Source organism: Macadamia integrifolia, unplaced genomic scaffold (assembly GCF_013358625.1).
Source record: "Macadamia integrifolia cultivar HAES 741 unplaced genomic scaffold, SCU_Mint_v3 scaffold_9A, whole genome shotgun sequence".
Taxonomy (NCBI): domain Eukaryota; kingdom Viridiplantae; phylum Streptophyta; class Magnoliopsida; order Proteales; family Proteaceae; genus Macadamia; species Macadamia integrifolia.
Genome location: NW_024870677.1, coordinates 67,179 through 85,679, shown reverse-complemented (window position 1 = coordinate 85,679; position 18,501 = coordinate 67,179). Strand labels below are relative to the sequence as shown.

The 18,501-nt window shown below is 39.6% G+C and overlaps 1 protein-coding gene across 3 annotated transcripts in view; it reads left to right on the top strand.

The window, feature by feature from the left end:
• LOC122071804 overlaps nucleotides 1-18,501 on the top strand; it is an 86,256-nt gene that overhangs the window by 42,212 nt on the left and 25,543 nt on the right. For all 3 annotated transcript variants that reach the window (XM_042636217.1, XM_042636216.1, XM_042636215.1), the window contains exons 6-10: nucleotides 820-860; nucleotides 10,505-10,621; nucleotides 10,804-10,884; nucleotides 17,848-17,910; nucleotides 18,041-18,092. In XM_042636217.1, coding sequence (XP_042492151.1) covers nucleotides 820-860; nucleotides 10,505-10,621; nucleotides 10,804-10,884; nucleotides 17,848-17,910; nucleotides 18,041-18,092 — 354 coding nt within the window. The remainder of the gene's footprint in view (nucleotides 1-819; nucleotides 861-10,504; nucleotides 10,622-10,803; nucleotides 10,885-17,847; nucleotides 17,911-18,040; nucleotides 18,093-18,501) is intronic.

Sequence of the window (18,501 nt, the reverse complement as noted above, 5' to 3'; positions counted from 1 at the left end):
TTTAGGTCTTGTCCCAGTTATGACCTTGAATAGAGATGATTGGAGGGCAAGGATCCATATAGCTGACCTCATTTAGGCGGGATTTTATTTTTCGCTACCACCTTCTTCCTCTCCCCTATTCTTTTTCTACCAGTCCCAATTATCCCACTTTTGTCTTAAATTATAGCCAAAGCACAATGGGGATTCATCAATTAACAGTAGCAGCAGGACAGCAATGGAAGGCTTTAATTAGATTTCCCAAAGCTGTCCTGCATGACCACACCTGAATAAAGAGATAAATATGATTTGTTTCCATGCTTCACATATGTCACTTGTGCTTCTCATCTTGGTTTCAATGACATTTTCTTCTCCACTATTGATTGCGTCATGGGATGGAACCTCAATGGCCTGAAGACACTTCAGAAGGCATATGCATTTGTTGTCTCTTGTTATGGGTAGTTCAAATGAATAAAGATACTTTTATCTTGGTTAAGCATTTAGAATAGTCTATTTTCTCCTAGTATATTTCATCTAGCATCTGGAAAGATGATAACATATTTGCTTCTAGGGAAAAAGAACCCTGCTAGTCTGGCACAGGAAATGCTCAGGCTGGTGCAGGGGCTAAAAGACCATGCTGCCCTTCCCGAGTGCACTGAAGGTGCTCTCGCGCGCCTCCCATTGGCCCGCGTGTCTGGCATACCCTATGCCAGACTGGCAGGGTTCTTTCACCCTTGCTTTTATATTTGGTTTTACTAGGCTTTTATGTAAGTTTTATCAAATGTTGAGCTCTTGCTTTGTCATTTACGTTTTACTTTCTCTTGATTCTTTTATATCATGCAGGTTTTACTAGACTTTATACGACAAATAAATGACGATCAAGGGTAATTTCGCCCTTTAGCTTTCGTGATCTTCTGTATTTTTAGTAATTTATTTGTTTCCTTTCAGAATTTTCTTAAACAAGGAAAACTGATTATTGTTTTCCCTTTTGTTGGTGCCACTCGTAACATTTTTGATTAGTCATCTTAATACTTAAACTACTGTTGCATATGTACTCAAACTCACCATAACGGCATAACCTGCCTTGCTGCCAATTTCTTGATACTGCAAATGTTGGATCAGATTTTGGCTTTGCTACCAATATGATGCATCTCTAGATGAAATTATTTTCAGAATTAAATTAATGTCAATAGGAGGTGTAACAATGAAGAGGCTATGATTATTTATTTTATGACAAAACTACTTATAAGACTCTGACTTTTTTACCCATAAATAAGTAAACTCAAGCAATGAGCCTTATCCCAACTAAATGGGGTCGGCTACATGGTTCGGTGCAAAGGCTTGTAACTTAAAAAGCGTTGAATGTGGTGAATGACTATGCCTCCTTTATTTATATTATGGAGTGGAACATTCCAGAATTGAGTACAAGACAACAATACTCCTATAAGACAACTCTACCCTTATAACCAATTTACAATACTCATCCTCAAGTTGGTGCATAGATATTGCACATGCCCAACTTGCAAATAACAGGAAGAAAAACTTTACTACTTAAACCTTTAAGCCCTGTTTGTTTAGTGAAGTTGTTCCTTGGGGATGTGGCTCTTGATCCAAACTGTCAAGAGATTGGATGAGGTCCCAAGGCTTACACCAAGGATCCAAAGGGCCACGACCATGAGATTGGACGAGGTCCCAAGCCGATTTGGAGCTGAATAGGCTTGAAGAAGAAGCAAACCAAAATACAAAGTCTCCCAAGGCCATTCTAGATGGCAGATTGTAGGGGAGAGGAAGGAAGGGGGTGGGGCTCTGATCACCGTGGTGTATATCTTCCACCATAGACCGTTCATTAAAACTTGAGCTGTATATGGCTCTTGCACCAACGGAGAGAACACTTATGGGGTGCCAATGATCAAGCCAAAGGAAAGTGGATGCAGTCATTAATTTGTAGGAAGTGGCCCGTAGAGAAATAGGTATAAGCTTCAAAATGTTTTTCCAGAACATTAAGCATCAGAAATAGGAGTGGAAATAGGAGTGACAATCCCAATAGACTCATCAAGAAGAAGCCAGGGTAGCCCTAGCCAACCCAAATGCTTTCCTTCTTAGCCACAAGCTTCCAGATTAATTTAAAACTACTAGCAGAATTAACCTCCTTGATTCTTTGCAAGCTAAGACCTCCCTTATCCTTGGGAAGCAAGACATCAGCCCAGCTGAGAGGGTGATGGAATTCGGAGGTTTCAGATCCTTTCCAAAGGAAGGCACACATTAGGGACTCCAACTCCTTAATGGTGGACTGAGGTCAACCATAAATACCATGCCAATAGATGTCAGATGATTGAAGGACTGATCTGATTAATTCCAAGCTATCTGTATAATAGAGAATTTTGCGCTTCCAAAGTTGAAGCGTTTTACAGATAAGGTCTAACATAGGAGTGTAGTAATGAGCTATCAACCTGGCCAGAATCAAAGGCAAGCCCAAGTACTTGATCGGAAGATGGCCTAAGTGGAACCCTGTCTCTCAATCAGACGAGCCTTTTCAACATCAAAGACCCCTGCTAAGAATAAGAGAAATTTAGAGGGATTGATTCGAAGGTCCGACAACCTCCCAAAATTCTGCTAATAGGACATAAAGGTTTCAAGGGAGACAATATTTGCTTTGGAGAAGATCATGAGATAATCTGCAAAAGTGAGATGGGAGAGCTTAAGAGCCTTGCATTTAGGTTAAGGAGAGAAGCTTTTGATCTGTACAACACTATATGCTTCCGGATAGGGCTCCAAGGGCTGAAAGAAGATGCATGGGGAGCATGGTTTGAGGTTTCTATTTCGGGCATGGTTTCAGTCAGGCTTGCAATTGAGATTTGAGCCGAAACCATGTATTATTTTTCAAGAAGTTTTGGGGACCATATGGCCAAGTTAGGTCCTCAAACTTGTATGACAACCTATTATACACCGTCTAAACATAGTAAAACCATTAGATTTTAAAAAATTTCAACTAAAATGTTAGTTTGACTTCGGGCCCTAGGTTGTAGTCTACGCTGTATACATTCTCTATCCTAGCCTATTCCACACAATTTTTTGTACAATAATTCAAGAATAACTTAAATAAGCATTAAAATTAAAAGACATCAAATTATAAACCATTTCATAAATTAGACATCATACATGGTTTGTTAGTATTTGTTTCAAAGAGTCACATATATTAGAGTAAACAATAGTCTGTCATAGACTCCTAGTATTAAAATGAGTATCAGGCCGAAGTGTAACCGCTATATTTTTGCTGATGCCGAATTCAGTTTTCCTCCAATTGAATAAAAAAAGATGGCCATGTCATAGTTACATAGTATGGAGAAAGAAACTGTAACACCTTGGCCCCATTAACCTTGGCATAATATTGTCTTTCTTGGCCCATGGGCTTTAAGGCTTTAAAATGGGTTGTGCCATGTAAAGGAGGCTAGAAGTTATCGACTAGCTGAGCAATCTGCCCCTAGGCAATGTGGGACTAAAGTTTGCACACCCTCACCAATCTCTCGAACCCCCTGGTACTTGCCGTCTCTTGGTGGGGACACCTCACCGATCTCCCAGGTGGGACCGCTACACTTATCGTTTTCTCGGGTGTCATGTTCTCCCCCTTTGGACATAGTGTCCCCGCTATGGCCCCTGCTCTTATACCACATGTGACGCCTCGACGCCATTAACCTTGGCATAATATTTTCCTCTTTAGCCCATTGGTTTCAAGGCTTTAAAACGCGTTGTGCCATTTTAAAGATGTTAGAGGTTATCAACTAGCTCAATAACCTCCCCTTAGACGATGTGGGACTAAAGTTAGCACACCCTCACTGATCTCCCAAACCCCCTGGTACTTTCCGTCTCTTAGTGGTGACACCTCACCGATTTTCCAAGCAGGTCTGGTACACTTGCGGTTTTCTTGGGTGTCACAGAAACACTCGAATCTTGTTTTTGAACAACAAATCCTTTTGTCCCATGCTTGTTTTAGTAAGATTTGACCAAAAGAGGGAGCAAATAGTAGATTTTTGTGTGTGTGTGTGGGAGGGGGGTTCTTCACAAACATACAAATATCACTGAGACTTGTCGTTGAGTTGAGGCATTTAAGTAAGTGGCTTGTAATATTTTGTCTGAAACAAACCAAACCAAAACATTTGATTGAAATTTTGGCGAAATGCTGAAATTTTGGTTGAAACCCTATAGTATATATGTTTTGATGTTCGTTTTGACCGGGGGGTTGGCAAAACCGATTTTTTCCGTTATCTACCGCCAGATCTTGTACCATGATGTGGAGAGATGAGAGAGGGAAGCCCTTGCGAATTCCTATAGAAGAGGCAAAGTAGCTGGCCAGACTACCATTCACAAGTGTTGAGAAGCATGAAGAAGAGCTGTAGTGATGGATCCAATTGGCAAAAACTGGGGGAAGGCCATTTTAAGCAAAACTTTAGAAATGAAGCCCCACCTTAAGGAGTCAAAGGCTTTGTGAATGTCAATATTTATGAAGATGGCGAGGGAATGCAAGTTCTTTTTCGAAACTTCTGACAATCTTATTGTAGAGGAGGATATTATCGGAGATACTTCTTCTGGCAATGAAAACCAATTGTTTGTCATTGGCTATAAAGTCAACTGCCAACTGAAGTTTGTTGGTATGGACTTTGGCATTAAACTTGTACAAGTGATTGCAAAGGGAAATAGGCCTGAGGTCAAACATACGAAGGCACCTTCCTTTTTGGGAATGAGGCAGACGATGGTGTGGTTAATCCTTTTGATCTGTTTGGGGTTGAAGAAGAAACTCTAAATGCCTTAATGAGGGTTTAGATGATGTCTTTTCTTATAATGTCCCTGGAGAAGGGAAAGAATCCCATACTAAAACCATGGGGGTTGGGGGCTCTTTTAGCCTTATGAGAATTGGTAACTGCTAGAATTTCTTCCTCAGTGTGGATAGCCTGGAGGATGCCCATGAGGTGATTGGGAATGAACTTATTGAGTTGATATTCAGGGATAGCCTTAGTGGATGCAATGGAGGAAGGCTTGGATATCTCCTTAAAATAATCAATTGCTTTTGCTTTAATATCTTCAATGTGGTGGAGAGAGGAACCATCTTTTGCCAGGAGCATAGGGATGGAGTTGCTTTCATAGATTTGTGAAAGTAAGTAGAGATAGAGTTCCCCACACTTCAACCATTTGATTCTAAACTTTTTCCTTATGAAACTCTCCTCTTTGAGTAACCAAAGGGAGAAGGAAATCCGAAGTGACCACTTTTTCTTCCTCCGTCATGGACTCAGGAGGCATTGTGGGTGTCTGATTGGAGTCGATTCCCACCAAGAATTTGATCGCCGGGTCATGCTAATTCCGTACGAATCAGTATTGAGAAGCATGTGCCCATCACTCCAGCAATGGCACCGAAGATGAAATATAGAGTCCCTATATGAATATCAGAAAGCTTATTTTTATAGTCCAAAACCAATGAGGATTTGTTCCCAAAAGAGGAGTTCCAAATTTGAAGGGCACTTGTAACATTTCGAATCTTCTTGGTGAAGGTAATGGGGGGGGGGTTGGATGGGCATGGACTGGCTTATCCTAGGCTTCTTTGACAACACAAAGTGAATCTGGTGCAAGGTTCAAAATTTCGTGTATATTTTTTTTTTTGGTTAATTCTAGAAATTTGGGTCTAAATTTCCAAAATTTTCTGAAATTAATTAGGGTCTAAATTTCTGAAACTTGGAAGTCTCAGGGTGGGTATTTCGGTCGAAATTTTCAAAATCTATAACTATGTCCAGGTGAGAAGGATCATACGCTAAAATATTTAAAGGGTTATGGGAGTAAGGGGATGTAAGGCTGGTCAAGAACGATGACAAGACTATGATAACAAGGGGGTCGAAGGGAGCATGGGTAGAGGGAAAGGAGGAAAGCCAGGTGTCATTAATAGGACCATCAAGCTTAACTGCAATCCGAGAGTCACCATATCTTCTATCATGCCAAATGAACTTAAGACCTGACCATCTCAAGTCATTCACCCCTATGCCATCAAGTCACTCATTCAAGGCATCAATGGAGGAGCCATCCATCCGATCACCTTGGTTTTCGTGACAATTGGACAACATTGAAGTCACCATTAAATCCCATGGAAGCCAGTCAGAGGGCTTCTTTGTTGGTTGTGGAATAGTATGGAGCTTTCTGTGGCCATCAGTGTTATGTTTCATACTATAGCCAAGGGTGACTGGATGATCTTAAGGAGAGTTATTCTCATGGTTGGAATATGTATGGAGTATATTATTTGTATGAATATTTTTTTCCTGATTTAAGGAAAATGGCAAGTCTGTTGGTGATTACTAGCTTTAAAGGGCACGTGGGAAGAACTTAATGCTTATGAACCCCATTGTACTGATATTGAAGTTCTCAAATCTCACTCAGTGTGCTGAATTCTTGGTTGCAAAATTTATATTTGGATTAGACTTTGGCCTTTAGCCTGGTAAGAGCAAGGATTAAAGTATCATTATTGGTCAGGTCATTTTAAGCTACAAATACGTATCATATCGTATCGCTAAAGATACGCACAAAGATGGACAAGCTACACATGGAAGTACGCTTTTGCATAAAAAAATATAACACGTATCATGCATAGACACTAAAATAGAAGTAAAACAAATATTTTTGGAAAAAAAAAATATATTGCTTATAGTGTAAATAAGCAATATATAACATGTATCATGCATGAACACGAAAAACACCGTATTGAGAAACAAGTGCATTCAATTGAAATTGTTATAAAGATAAGTTTTTTTACATGTAATAGTTTGTTGTTGAATTTCTGAGAATTTTTAAAATCTATAAACAAATTGATGCAATGGTTTATTTTGTTTGACCTAAATCTACTCAAACGTAGCAATAAACAGAAGTAAAACAATAACTTTTGAAAAAAACTCGTGTTTTTTCAACTTATTTGTCTTGTGCTATGTTTAGCTTCAATGGATGATTTTTATGTTTCAATCCTCTAAACATCAGTTTGATTAAAAAAAAAAAAAAAAAAAGAGCAACCCAGTGCACGAGGCTCTCGCTACTGGTAAGGTTTGGGAGGGGCAAGTGTATGCAGCCTTACCCCCTGCTTCGCAGAAGAGGCTGTTTCCAAGTTTTGAACCTGTGACCAACATATTGCAATAGTGCAACTTAACCGTTGTGCCACAGGCTCGCCCACTAAACATCAGTTTGATTGTAGATTCTTAATTGTTTTCTATGAATGATTCAAAGCCCCAAATCAAAGAAATGAAAGGGAGATCGGTTGTGGATTTGTGCTTCAAATTTTGGAAACTTAGGTACTGCCAGTGAGAAGAAAAGATTGTTTCGAAAGTGAAATGGGTTCTGTAGATACATTATATACGTATCTTAAGTATTGGTATGTATTGGTGAGTATCCAGTGTATCAGTGTGTATCGGCCGATACCTGCCAATATGCAAGGATACACTTCATTTTAAAAAAACTGTATAGTATCGGTCCGTATGATACGATAGGGATCGATACTTTAAACCTTGGGACTCAGAAGTCAAATATTAGCCAGTGAGAAAATTCACTCTGTAAGTGAGGTGTATTGCAGAATTCAACGGATTGTGTCCCCTCTCCATGTCTAATATAAACCCACAACCACTTCTAAGGACGAATCTGCTTTTCTTGTTGGTAATGGTAGACATGGTTGTGGCTTTTATTTTCCTAGCATAAGTATTTGTTTTGGCAGGAGGTCGGGACGTGGTATGGGTGGTCATGGCAGACAACAATCTGATCAGTTTGCCAAACTGTGTACTCATTGCGGCCGAAATAATTTTATAATTGAGAAGTGTTGGGTTAAGCATGGTAAGCCCCAATGGGCACTACAACGGTTCTCTTAACACATCAATGCCCGATAGGAGTGCTGACTTTGGTGTCATCCCTAGACACCAATCAGAGTTCTTTTGGATGTGGTTCCTCATTTTCTTTCTTGTGATGAGCTGGTCAATGAACTACTAAAACATGTCCTACAACTTGAGACATTTGCTTCCACATTACTTTGACTCATTCATGTATACCCACTTGTTTTGTTCCCTCATCTTTCATTCCCTTAGTCATTGATTTTGGTGTGTCCTACATTACGTGTAAGATGAACATGTTCTCTTCTTTTCAGAAGTCTAATTGTCCATCCCAAGTTTTTCTTGCAGATGGATCCTCTACTAATGTTACTGTTCATGGTGCCATTCCCCTTTCTTCTCTTTCATTTTCTACTGTACTTATTGTTCCTAAATTACCAGTCAATCTTTTATCTGTTAGTCGCTTTACAAAGAATCTTAACTGTTACATCACCTTTTATCCTTCGCATTGTGTATTTCAGGATCTCAAAACAAAAATGACGATGGGTAGAGGGCATGAGAGTGATGGCTTATACTACTTTGCTGTTACTTTATCTACAATAGTGTTTGTTACCTTTACTGGTACTTCCTGATTTCATTGGCATTACTGACTGGGATATATATATATATTTAGATTTAAATATATATCCAATATATAATATATGGTCCCTTGTTGCAAGTCTATCCCCCAGGTAGATTGTGAAGCTTGTGAGCATGGCAAGCATTGTTTTCCGTCCTATAGTGTGCCTAGGAATTGGTCATTATTTGATTTAGTTCATTCTGATATCTGGGATCTATGTGGGCTTGAGAGTTGGTTAGGGTTTCTTATTTTGTCACTTTTGTAGACCATCATTCTCGCATGACATGGAAATCTTTTGTAGGATCGGTCTGAGTTTGTGTCTGTTTTAAGAAATCTTTATGATGATAAAAGTTCAGTTTGGTGTTTGTTTAAATCTGGAGTACCGATAATGCTTTAGAATTACTCAACATGAAATTTAGTTCTTTTGTTTTGATAATGATATTGTCCATCAAACTAGCTGATCTTATACACCTCAGCAGAATGTGTGTTCTTGCTAGATCCCTGATAGCTGAGACTTTCCTGATTTGCTGATGCTGGCTCCTTTCCTTTTCCTTTCCTTTTCCTTTCATTTCTCATTTTTTCCTTTCTCTTGGAGCCATGTAGCCGACCTCATTGAGTTTGGATAAGGCTGAGTTTGTTGTTGTTAGCTAGTTTCATAATGTTCCATATGAGTGTACCCAAAATTTATGGGGTAGATAACCATTTGTCATTTGATTAATTGGTTGCCTCTCCTGTTATTCAAAATAAATCTCCCGTTTCCGTTGTTTTCCAACGTGTTCTTTTGCCCCCCCCCCCTGCGTTTTTTTAGGTGCACCTTTTTTGTTCATAATCTTCATACCGACATTGATAAACAGTCTTCTCGTGCTATTAAGTATGTTTATTTGGTTTTTCTCACATCCAAAAAGGATATCATTGTTATGATTTTGACCGTTGTCAGCAGCTTTTTTTTATTTTTATTTTTTTATGGATTGAATAAAAAAATTCATTTCCAAAAGAAAGAGAACCAAGGGGGGGGGTTGGGGAAGACAACAAACGAAACCACACAAATTACAATCAACGAGGCCCATCCTTTACAAAGGGGGAGGCGAGGGCCTGCAAAAGGGAAGGGGAAGAACCCCAGGCAACCACAACAGACTAAACAAGGGAAAATGCTTGGCCACAACTTGACAAACAAAATCATCTTCAAAGAAAGCTCGCAAACCAGGAATAGAAGGGCCACAAAAAAAATTATCAGGATGGCTCACCTTATCCTAACATGATGTCTCAGCAAAGGACATGAGCACGATTATCTGTACTTAGAGGCAAAAGCTTCTCATTGCTGGGAAAGGAATAGTCCCGGAGGGACTGCTTCTTAGGGTAAGGAGGGGAGCTTATGCTGCACTGATGGTAGACATGAAGGGGGCTCTTAAGAGACGTATCGCATTGTATCGCACCATATCGTGCCGTATCAGCTGATATGATGGGATACCTTAACCCTTAAAAAAAAGAGATACATATCATACTGTAGCATTTCGATATCCACATATACGCATTAGCCCATACGATATACGATATGATACGATACAGTGGGATACTTTATACCATGGTTGTCATACCCTATATGCTCTTGTAGTAGCAGAATGATGATTCTAATCCCCAGAGAAAACTACCATAGAAGAAGACCAGGGTTTTTCCCAAATCAGATTTGGGATTTGTGATGGTGGAACAAGTTCTTTGAAAGGGATTAAGCTCACCTTTTTGGTGTGAGGATTGTAGGAGATGGAGAGGAGGATGGACAAGAAAGAAAATTGATGAAAATGAGCTTATTTCACTGTTGTTTAGTTGGGGAAAAGGAATATAATGGTTAATTGAGGGTAGTTTCTGTCCTGAAACTGTGGGGTTGGTGCTAACATTCTCCTTAAGTTGGGGAGGTGAGCATTATGTGTGTGTGTGAGTTGGAAAAGCAGGGGCAGCAGTTAAATCTAATCGCTCCTAAACTTGGTGGACTGCTTTAGTTGATTTAAATTGTAATCAAGCTCGTGCTTTTAATTATCTGATGCAAGTGAGATGATCTTGAAAACCATTTTGTACGTAGACCCATGGAAGAGCAACGTGAACGCTACGGACCATCTTTATACAGTCTTACAACCATGGTGCTATCCATTCGATTGTTTCTTCATCTCTTATGGGGCCGATTTGAAGCTCGAAATCGGTGAGTTGTACTTCTTGCTTGTTAGTTTGGAGACTTCTCATTCTTCTTGGTGCTAGAGTTCTTATGATATATCATTGTGATAAGAGGAAACCTGTTGTTGCATGTATCTTTTCCTCCTATTTGCTGTCAAGCATTAATGTTTCTCTTCTTCTCTTATGTTTTGTGTGTGTGTGGTCGAACAGACAGAAGGATGAAGTTTCTGTTTTGGAACAAGCAGTGCTTGTTTACACTTCTGAGCTGGAAAGATTCATTAAATTTATCGGGTATCATATCTGTGCTTATTACTGTTTTTTTGTTAATTTCTCACTTGGGACATCTGCTGTCTTCTTCCAACCTTCATTAACTATTTACTTCATTATCAAGCCAGTGCTGTTTATGTTGTTGTATGATGCTTAGAAACCTTGTGAATATCTATAGTGTGTCTGATTAGGATTCAACCGCCTTTGGTTTGGGGTGTTCCATAAATGGTGTCAAGTTCTCATCCTACTTTCTTCCTCTTATATCTTTGTGATTTTCATCAGACATGGTGTTTTTCCTTAATATTTACAAGTCATTATCCCAGCATTTGACATATCAGAAAAAAAAGAAGTGAAGGTTGAATAAATAGTAATAATCTGAAATACAAAAACTTAGAAAGATAGCATGCTAGAGTTAGTCATGTTCCTGCTTGGTTGCATTTTTAGATATCCTATTGGTGGATTCACTTGGTAACTTGGGGCTTTGAGTTTGAGAGAACGAGTAAGTAGAAATGATAATAGAAAATTAGGGAGCTTGTGATTTCTCTCCGGGCTTCTTCGCAATGATTCTATTTGGACTGCCACTTCTATCTCTGATGCTTTCCTGGGTTCAGAATCTTTCGCCTGACCTATTGCTGTTCGGGCCATTTCTTGCCAAATTGATGATGGTGCCTCCACATTCTTTGGCTTGACCATTGGCACCTCATGGGTGTTCTGTTGTTCTCCTCCACTATGTGGGTGCAAGGGCCATATACAGTTTAGGTTTCAGCAAGTAGTCTTGATGTGGAACCCGGGTCAAAATACCCTATTGGATTCACTCATGGGTCCACCCAATTAATGAATAACTCAATTGAAGTGTGTAATGGAAATCCCGTAAATAGTTGGAAGTTTAAACCATAAGAGAAGTGATTAAAAGGAAAAGGTGGCATATAAAGTGGGAAGGGTAAATTTGGAACAAGAAATAGCTTAGTTGTAGGACGTAATAAAGAAAAGGGGGAAGGGTAATATAGAATTGGGTAAGTAGTAATTAAAGCAACAAAGGAATATTGGGAAAAGGGATAGAGAGAGAATCGTTGGGGAAGGGTTATTTATGGAATTATAAACAATAAAAGGATTGCTCACACAATACTGGCCGTGCATGCACCAATCACTCGCAATTTCAATTCATTATCAAAGAGAAATAAAATTTCCTAATCATCTAACCCAACGTGTATGGAATGAAACTCTAGCCTAATTGAAAGGTTACTAGACAAATTTAAATAAATAAATAAATAAAGTACTAATATTCTTTTTTTGGGTGAATAGTAAATGCGTTAAAAAAGAAGGGAGAGGGAAAATACAGCCCCAAAGGGAAAATTACAAACCCAACAAGGGAACAAAAGCCTAGAAAAGATTACATCCAAGGCCCACATGGGCTTGAAGACTCCAAAACATGTCACAAACATGTCCATTACAACTGAAAAGCCAATATGGACTTAAAGACAAAGCAAGCCCATTACAAGCAAGGGCAACCAAGTCAGTTCTTGGTAGGGTTCCACAAACCCTAACAAACCATCTCATCTCTTCATCTTTTTAACTGCCAAAAGAGCACCACCGGAAAGAGGGCAGCCATGGAGACGAAGGATTCTTCTATTCGTGAGGGAATGTATTTGGGTGGATATGTCCTTTGCTGATAAGTCAAAGTTGAGAAGAGGGATTGATAGTTTGATTTGACTTGTCAGAGATGATAAAGGCCATCATTTTATTTATAATGTATGAGCATAGTACACAAGGGAACAAATACAGAAAGTAATATAAGGCTAGGTATGCCCATTTTTGGTTACAAGGCTAGGTAGTACTTATCCTATCCTTGACAATCCCCCACAAGTTGGCACTTAGATATCTTGCATGCCCAACTTGCATTCAATAGGATGAAACACCTTTCAAGTTAAACTTTTGTAAATACATCAGTTAGCTGATTTTCATACTTGGCAAATGGAATGTAAATAGAGCCTTGTTCTAATTTTTCCTTGATGGAGTGTCTATCATACATAGCCAGTACCTTATTACAGTCTATCGTTATAAGCCTATAGCTGATTTGTAGTGGACCAGTGGTGCGTTAGGTTGATAGCTGGCACTTATTATAATTAGCGATAACTTGTCAATCTTTTTGCATGGATCCTTGCACTTGTCCTTCTTGGAATCCCAATGTAACCAACCTCATTAAGTTGGGATAAGGTTTTGGATGTTGCTGTTTTTGGAGTGTCTATCCATCTCAATGTGCTAAGTTCTGTCATGTTGAACTGGGTTATGGGCTATATTGATTGCGTCCTTGTTCTCACTATATATAGATGCATAGGTTCTGCAGATGTCTCCCCTAGGTCACTGAGTAACAATCTAAGCCAGATGAGTTCACATACACTTTGAGCCATTGCTTTATATTTTGCTTTTTCACTTGATCTAGAAATCAGCATTTGAGAAGGCTTCCAATTTAAGATTGCCATGATTTGAGAATAAAATTCTCTTCACAGGAGCAAATTTCAAGTATCTAAAAATCCGGTGTACTGCTTCTAGATGCGTAGTTGTGGATCATGTGAAACCGACTTGCTACTCCCACAATATAGGCAATATCAGGTATGGTATACGATAGGTTATATCACTCTGCCAACGAGCCTTTGATATCTCACCTTATCCATTGATACCACCATTGTTGCTGATATGATGTTGACCTCAGAGGAATCTGGAGGGTTGCAACCAAGCACACCAATTTCACTACGAAGATCTAGGACATATATTTGTTGGGAAATAAAGATACCATTGATGGGTCTGGCTAGTGGCTACCCCTCTCCCAGAAAATATCTGAGAGATTATATGTCTTTGATTTCAAACTCTTTGGCTAACTGAGCCTTTAACTTAGATATCCCTGTGCCATCACTATTTGTTACTATTATATCATCAGCATAGACAATGAGAGCAGTAACCTTATTTCCATTTTGATTTATAAACAAGGTATGATCAGCATGACTTTGTCCGTGTCCAAATTTTGCATGGCCTTCAAAAACCTGCTGAACCAATCTCGTGGTAACTGTTTGAGCCCATACAAGGATTTCCTTAACTTGCACACCTTCCCATTTGTAGACAGTGAGGTGAAACTTGGAGGTATATCCATGTACACTTCTTCTTTAAGATCACTATGGAGGAAAGCGTTTTAATATCCAGTTGTTGAACACTCCGCCCATGGTTTGCAACATATGGTAGGAGTATCCGAATTGAGTTCAATGATGCCATAGGTGTTGAGTAAAGCCTTTTGCAACCAACCTGGTTTGTATCTTTCAATATTGCCATCTGCCTTTTGCTTTACAATAAACACCCATATGCATCACACTGGTCTTTTTCCTAGAAGAGGAATAAGGTCCCGAGTGTCATTATCCTCTAGCTCCTAGATTTCTTCCATCATAGATGCCTTCCACGTAGGCACCGTTTGATAACTTTTCGTTTCTGCCGTTTCTGCATTTTCTTGTTCCCAGAAACAGAGAAACGACCTAAATAGGGTTTGATAAAATCTTTCCGTTTCTTTTGTTTTTATAAATATAAATCAAAATTTATAGTGATTTCTGTTCCTAGAAACGCACTTGGCAAAACAAGTTATACTTGTTTCGCCGTTTCTAGAAACAAGTGAAGGCAAGGATTTTGGAGTTGTGCCTGATAAAAAAGCTATACTCCCGTGAACTCACGCCTCTCTTCTCAACCTCAAATGACTCCACGGCTCTACAACTCAAGCTGCACATACCTCCGGTGAACTGTCTGCAAATCTCACGACCGCAGGTTTGCAAGGGTGCATCCTGGGTTTCCTCCTTCGCTGCTCTGCAATAGTATACAAGGTACGCCCTTGCTCTTCCGAAGAACCCCTTCTCTTCCCAATAACTATTGAACCCTAACACCTACCGTTCCTACTGTGTCCACGACGCATACCTCCGGGCTCCGGCAAAGATTCCGAGTATAGGCCGGGCCACTGTTCCCTTTCATAAAACCAGTTTTGAGATGGATTTCTGGTAAGGCAGCATCCTTGGTGGGATTGAATCCCTCTGAAGTGTTTGCGTTGCAGAGAACCCGAATTGAGTTCTTGTACAGATTGGGAATGAATGTGGATGACATTGGCCCCTGCTAAGAAGAAGAAGAGGAATGAAGGAAAGCAAATGAAAGAGAGGAAATGAAAAAAAATCTGATCTTTAAGAAGCAGTCTTACCCAATCATGGCAAGAGAGCATGAAATGGTCGGCTCCAAGGCTATGGTTCCGGAAGGGATATTTTTTGGATATGACTTCTACATAATCTCTGACTGTTCTCTTGATTGGACCACTATCAGGTAATGTTTGGTTCCAGGTCCGGCCAGCTTCTCTTATTGCAGCTCGAGTTCTTGCAAGCCCTGCTTCAAGCCTCTCCAGTCTGCTGTATTCTTTTGGCATTTTTGTGATCAGGGGAGAAACATTGGAGTCGTTCTTGGAAGCTTTTATGTGTTCTTGGGTTTCCTCATCCTGCAAAAATTAATTGAAATTCAGAATTAATTAGCAGAAAATTAAACTCAAAAAGGGAACTAAATACTAAGAAAATGATTCAGAGAGAGAGAGAGAGAGGTCTTACGGGTTGTGAAGCTGGTTCCTAATTTTGGATAATTTGCGAGTCAGGGGGAGGGTAAGGAGAAGAGGAAGAAGAAGAAGAATTGAAGGAAGGATGGTGAGAAAGAGGTTCTTGAGTTTCTGTAGGATGAGCATCAACCACTGTTGGATGAAAATCCAGGTCTCTCAGTTTCTTGTTCAGCCTCAAGAGATGAAGCAGTGGAAATCATGGTTGTAGTAGCAGGATAAGAGAAAGAAGAAGAGTCAGCTCTCCAAACCCAAGGATTGTAAGATGACGGAACTTGAGGGATCTTTGGACCCAACATTAAAACAAACCCAGATGGTAGAAACAAAGTTACAACAACCAGAAGGAATTTCAGAGAAGAGGACACATAAGTCCAACATGAAGAGAGGTTTCTGTAATCAGCCATGTATTTCCCTCCCTCTAGCACTCTCTCTCTCTGTTCAAATTGCAGACAGAGATGGTTATTGGAACTTAGAAGTCTTCATCATCACTGTTCTCTGTCTCTTGTGAATATTGTGATGATGATTCATGTGTGTGTTGTAATTGCAAGTCTGTGTGCAGTGGTGGAAGTTTAAATGTGATTTGTTGCAGGACAAGAACATATAAGAAGCAGGTTGTGAGGAGAGAAGAGCATTTGTTGATAAAGATCTGGTGCCACCACGCCAAGCGTCCTCTTGTTTGGTCACTTGCTTACTGTTTCAACAGCAAAATTGTTTTATATTGTTTTAAACAAAATTTCTGTAAGAAACGTTTTTAGAAACAGCTGTTATCAAACACCAAAAAAACTGTTTCTGTTCTCAGAAACGCTATTATATGTTTCTGCCGTTTCTGTGTGGCAGAAACATTGTCAAACGGTGCCTTAGGATCAGTGATAGCTTCATTTTTAGCCTTGCGGAATAGAAACAATAGATAGAGAATAAACAATGGAATGATAGCTTTTACTCATTTCCTAACAGCAATAGGAAGATTAGTATTAACAAGATGAATTTCATTACCTGACGGGGATGATGGAGGTGGATCAGGATAGCACTGATTGACATGGTAGGTTGGTGGTGATTTGCTTTGTCTTACACCACGAGTACGTGAGCAAGTCTAGTTTGGTTAATTCTAGAATCGGAGTATCACCATCCTCCCCCTCAATAGCCTTCTGTCCTCTCCCCCTCTATACAAATAGTGTTAATTAGAACAGAGTCAACAGACTATAAGGAATCTCTATTATAACATTCTCTTCCTGAAGAGATGACTGGAAGTGTAACTCATATTCGTGAAAAGTGACGTCCATAGTAACGAAGAGGTGGCCAGTAGGAGGATGATAGTACTTGTATCCATTCTAAGACGCAGTGCAACCAAGGAAGATGCAACAAAAGACACAAGGATCAAGCTTAGAGCGATGGGGGAGGAGTTGTGTGGAAAAGAAAGGCAACCAAACACCTAAGGAGGAACGTGGGATGCAAGGGGTCCTGAAGAAGGCTAACTAGAGTTTGAAAGTCCAAGACAATTGAAGGAACCATGTTGATCAAATAGGCTGCAGTGAGGATGTCATTGTTGAGTTCCAGTTGAAACTGAGGAGGGGGTGAATTAGTGTACCAATTCTTTTTCTTTTTCTTTCTCTGACTGTGTGCTATGAGGCAATCATTGCTGGTACTGTAGCTGATACACGCACAATCGTGAGTGTGATTGCTTTACGTGAGCAGCGCGTATTGTCAGGTAATACCCCTTTTAGATGATGAGATTGGCCTTCTAGCAATGCCCTACAAATAAAGCACAAGCTAGTGCCTAGTATAGGTCTACAATAATTTTCTCCTGTACTTAGCATACGGACATAGATACCAATAGTATGATAGAGTAAATACAAGGATGGAAATCTTACAGCCCTTGTTTGAGTCAAGTCTGGTATCCTAGGATGATCCTGAGATGTCCCTTAGATGTTCTGCTACCCACTGGAAACTTCAAGTCCCACAATGTCTGGAGAACTTGATTTTTCAAGTGGGCATTATATCGGATCATGAACCTTATCTGGAATGCTTATCCCAAATGTCCTTGGCTGATGATACAGAAACCTCCGTAGATACTAGCATCCTGGGGGAACATGTGTTGATCAGTAAGGCTTTGGCTGTATTTTTTTTTTTTTCCCCTTTGTCAGGGGTTTGGCAAAGCTCACTGGTGAATCTATTCTACTTTAGGAATAAAAAAGGAATTCTGCTTATTCATAATTATGCCTTTTACAGCTTTTGTATTGAATATGGTGTATATTTTTAGCCAATCCTATGAATCATGAGGGTGTGCATTGTTGTGGAGCTACAAAAAAAACCCTGTTCCAGGGTGTGGTGTTACTTTTCCGCTTTTGTGCTGATAAGAAAGAGTTCTGTAGGGACGTCTTTGCAAATTCCCCCTTCCTAATTTCAGCAGAGGATGCAGGTGCTGCAGAAGCAAGGCAAGTTCCAACTCATTCTGTACTCATAGTTCAATTACTTCAATCCACTTGTTTTCACTTGGACATGGTTTGAGGATGTAGTGGTTACGATATTGGTGCTATGGTTTTTCAAGTTGATGTTTTTCTACAGGAAATCTGATGATTACAGAGAGATCATCATTCCGGCTGGGAGGACACATGAGGTTTGTTTCTTGGATAGATATATTCTGCTATTAGGACATTTTTCATGTTTTTATTTCCATATGTAAATAATATTTAGTATTTAGTTAATTGAGTTGTTGATATGAAAAAGGGTAGTTCTTAATTCATCACAAAGCACAACCTAATTGATCAGCTTGTATTTTCAAAATGGGCTGTTGATAAAACTTAGTGTAGTGGAGATGAGGATTTTAAGATGAAGAATGATAAAACTAGTGATGGAGGGCCAGCAACCTTGAGAGAACTCAGAGTTGCAGGGGAGAAGAGAAGAATCACACAGAAGGGGGGGGGGAGGAGCTCACATGACCTAGTCTTGCACCGTACACGACACCAAAAATTCAATTCAATTCATTCTCAAAATCTGTCTAATAACTTGGATTACATGCCTTTATA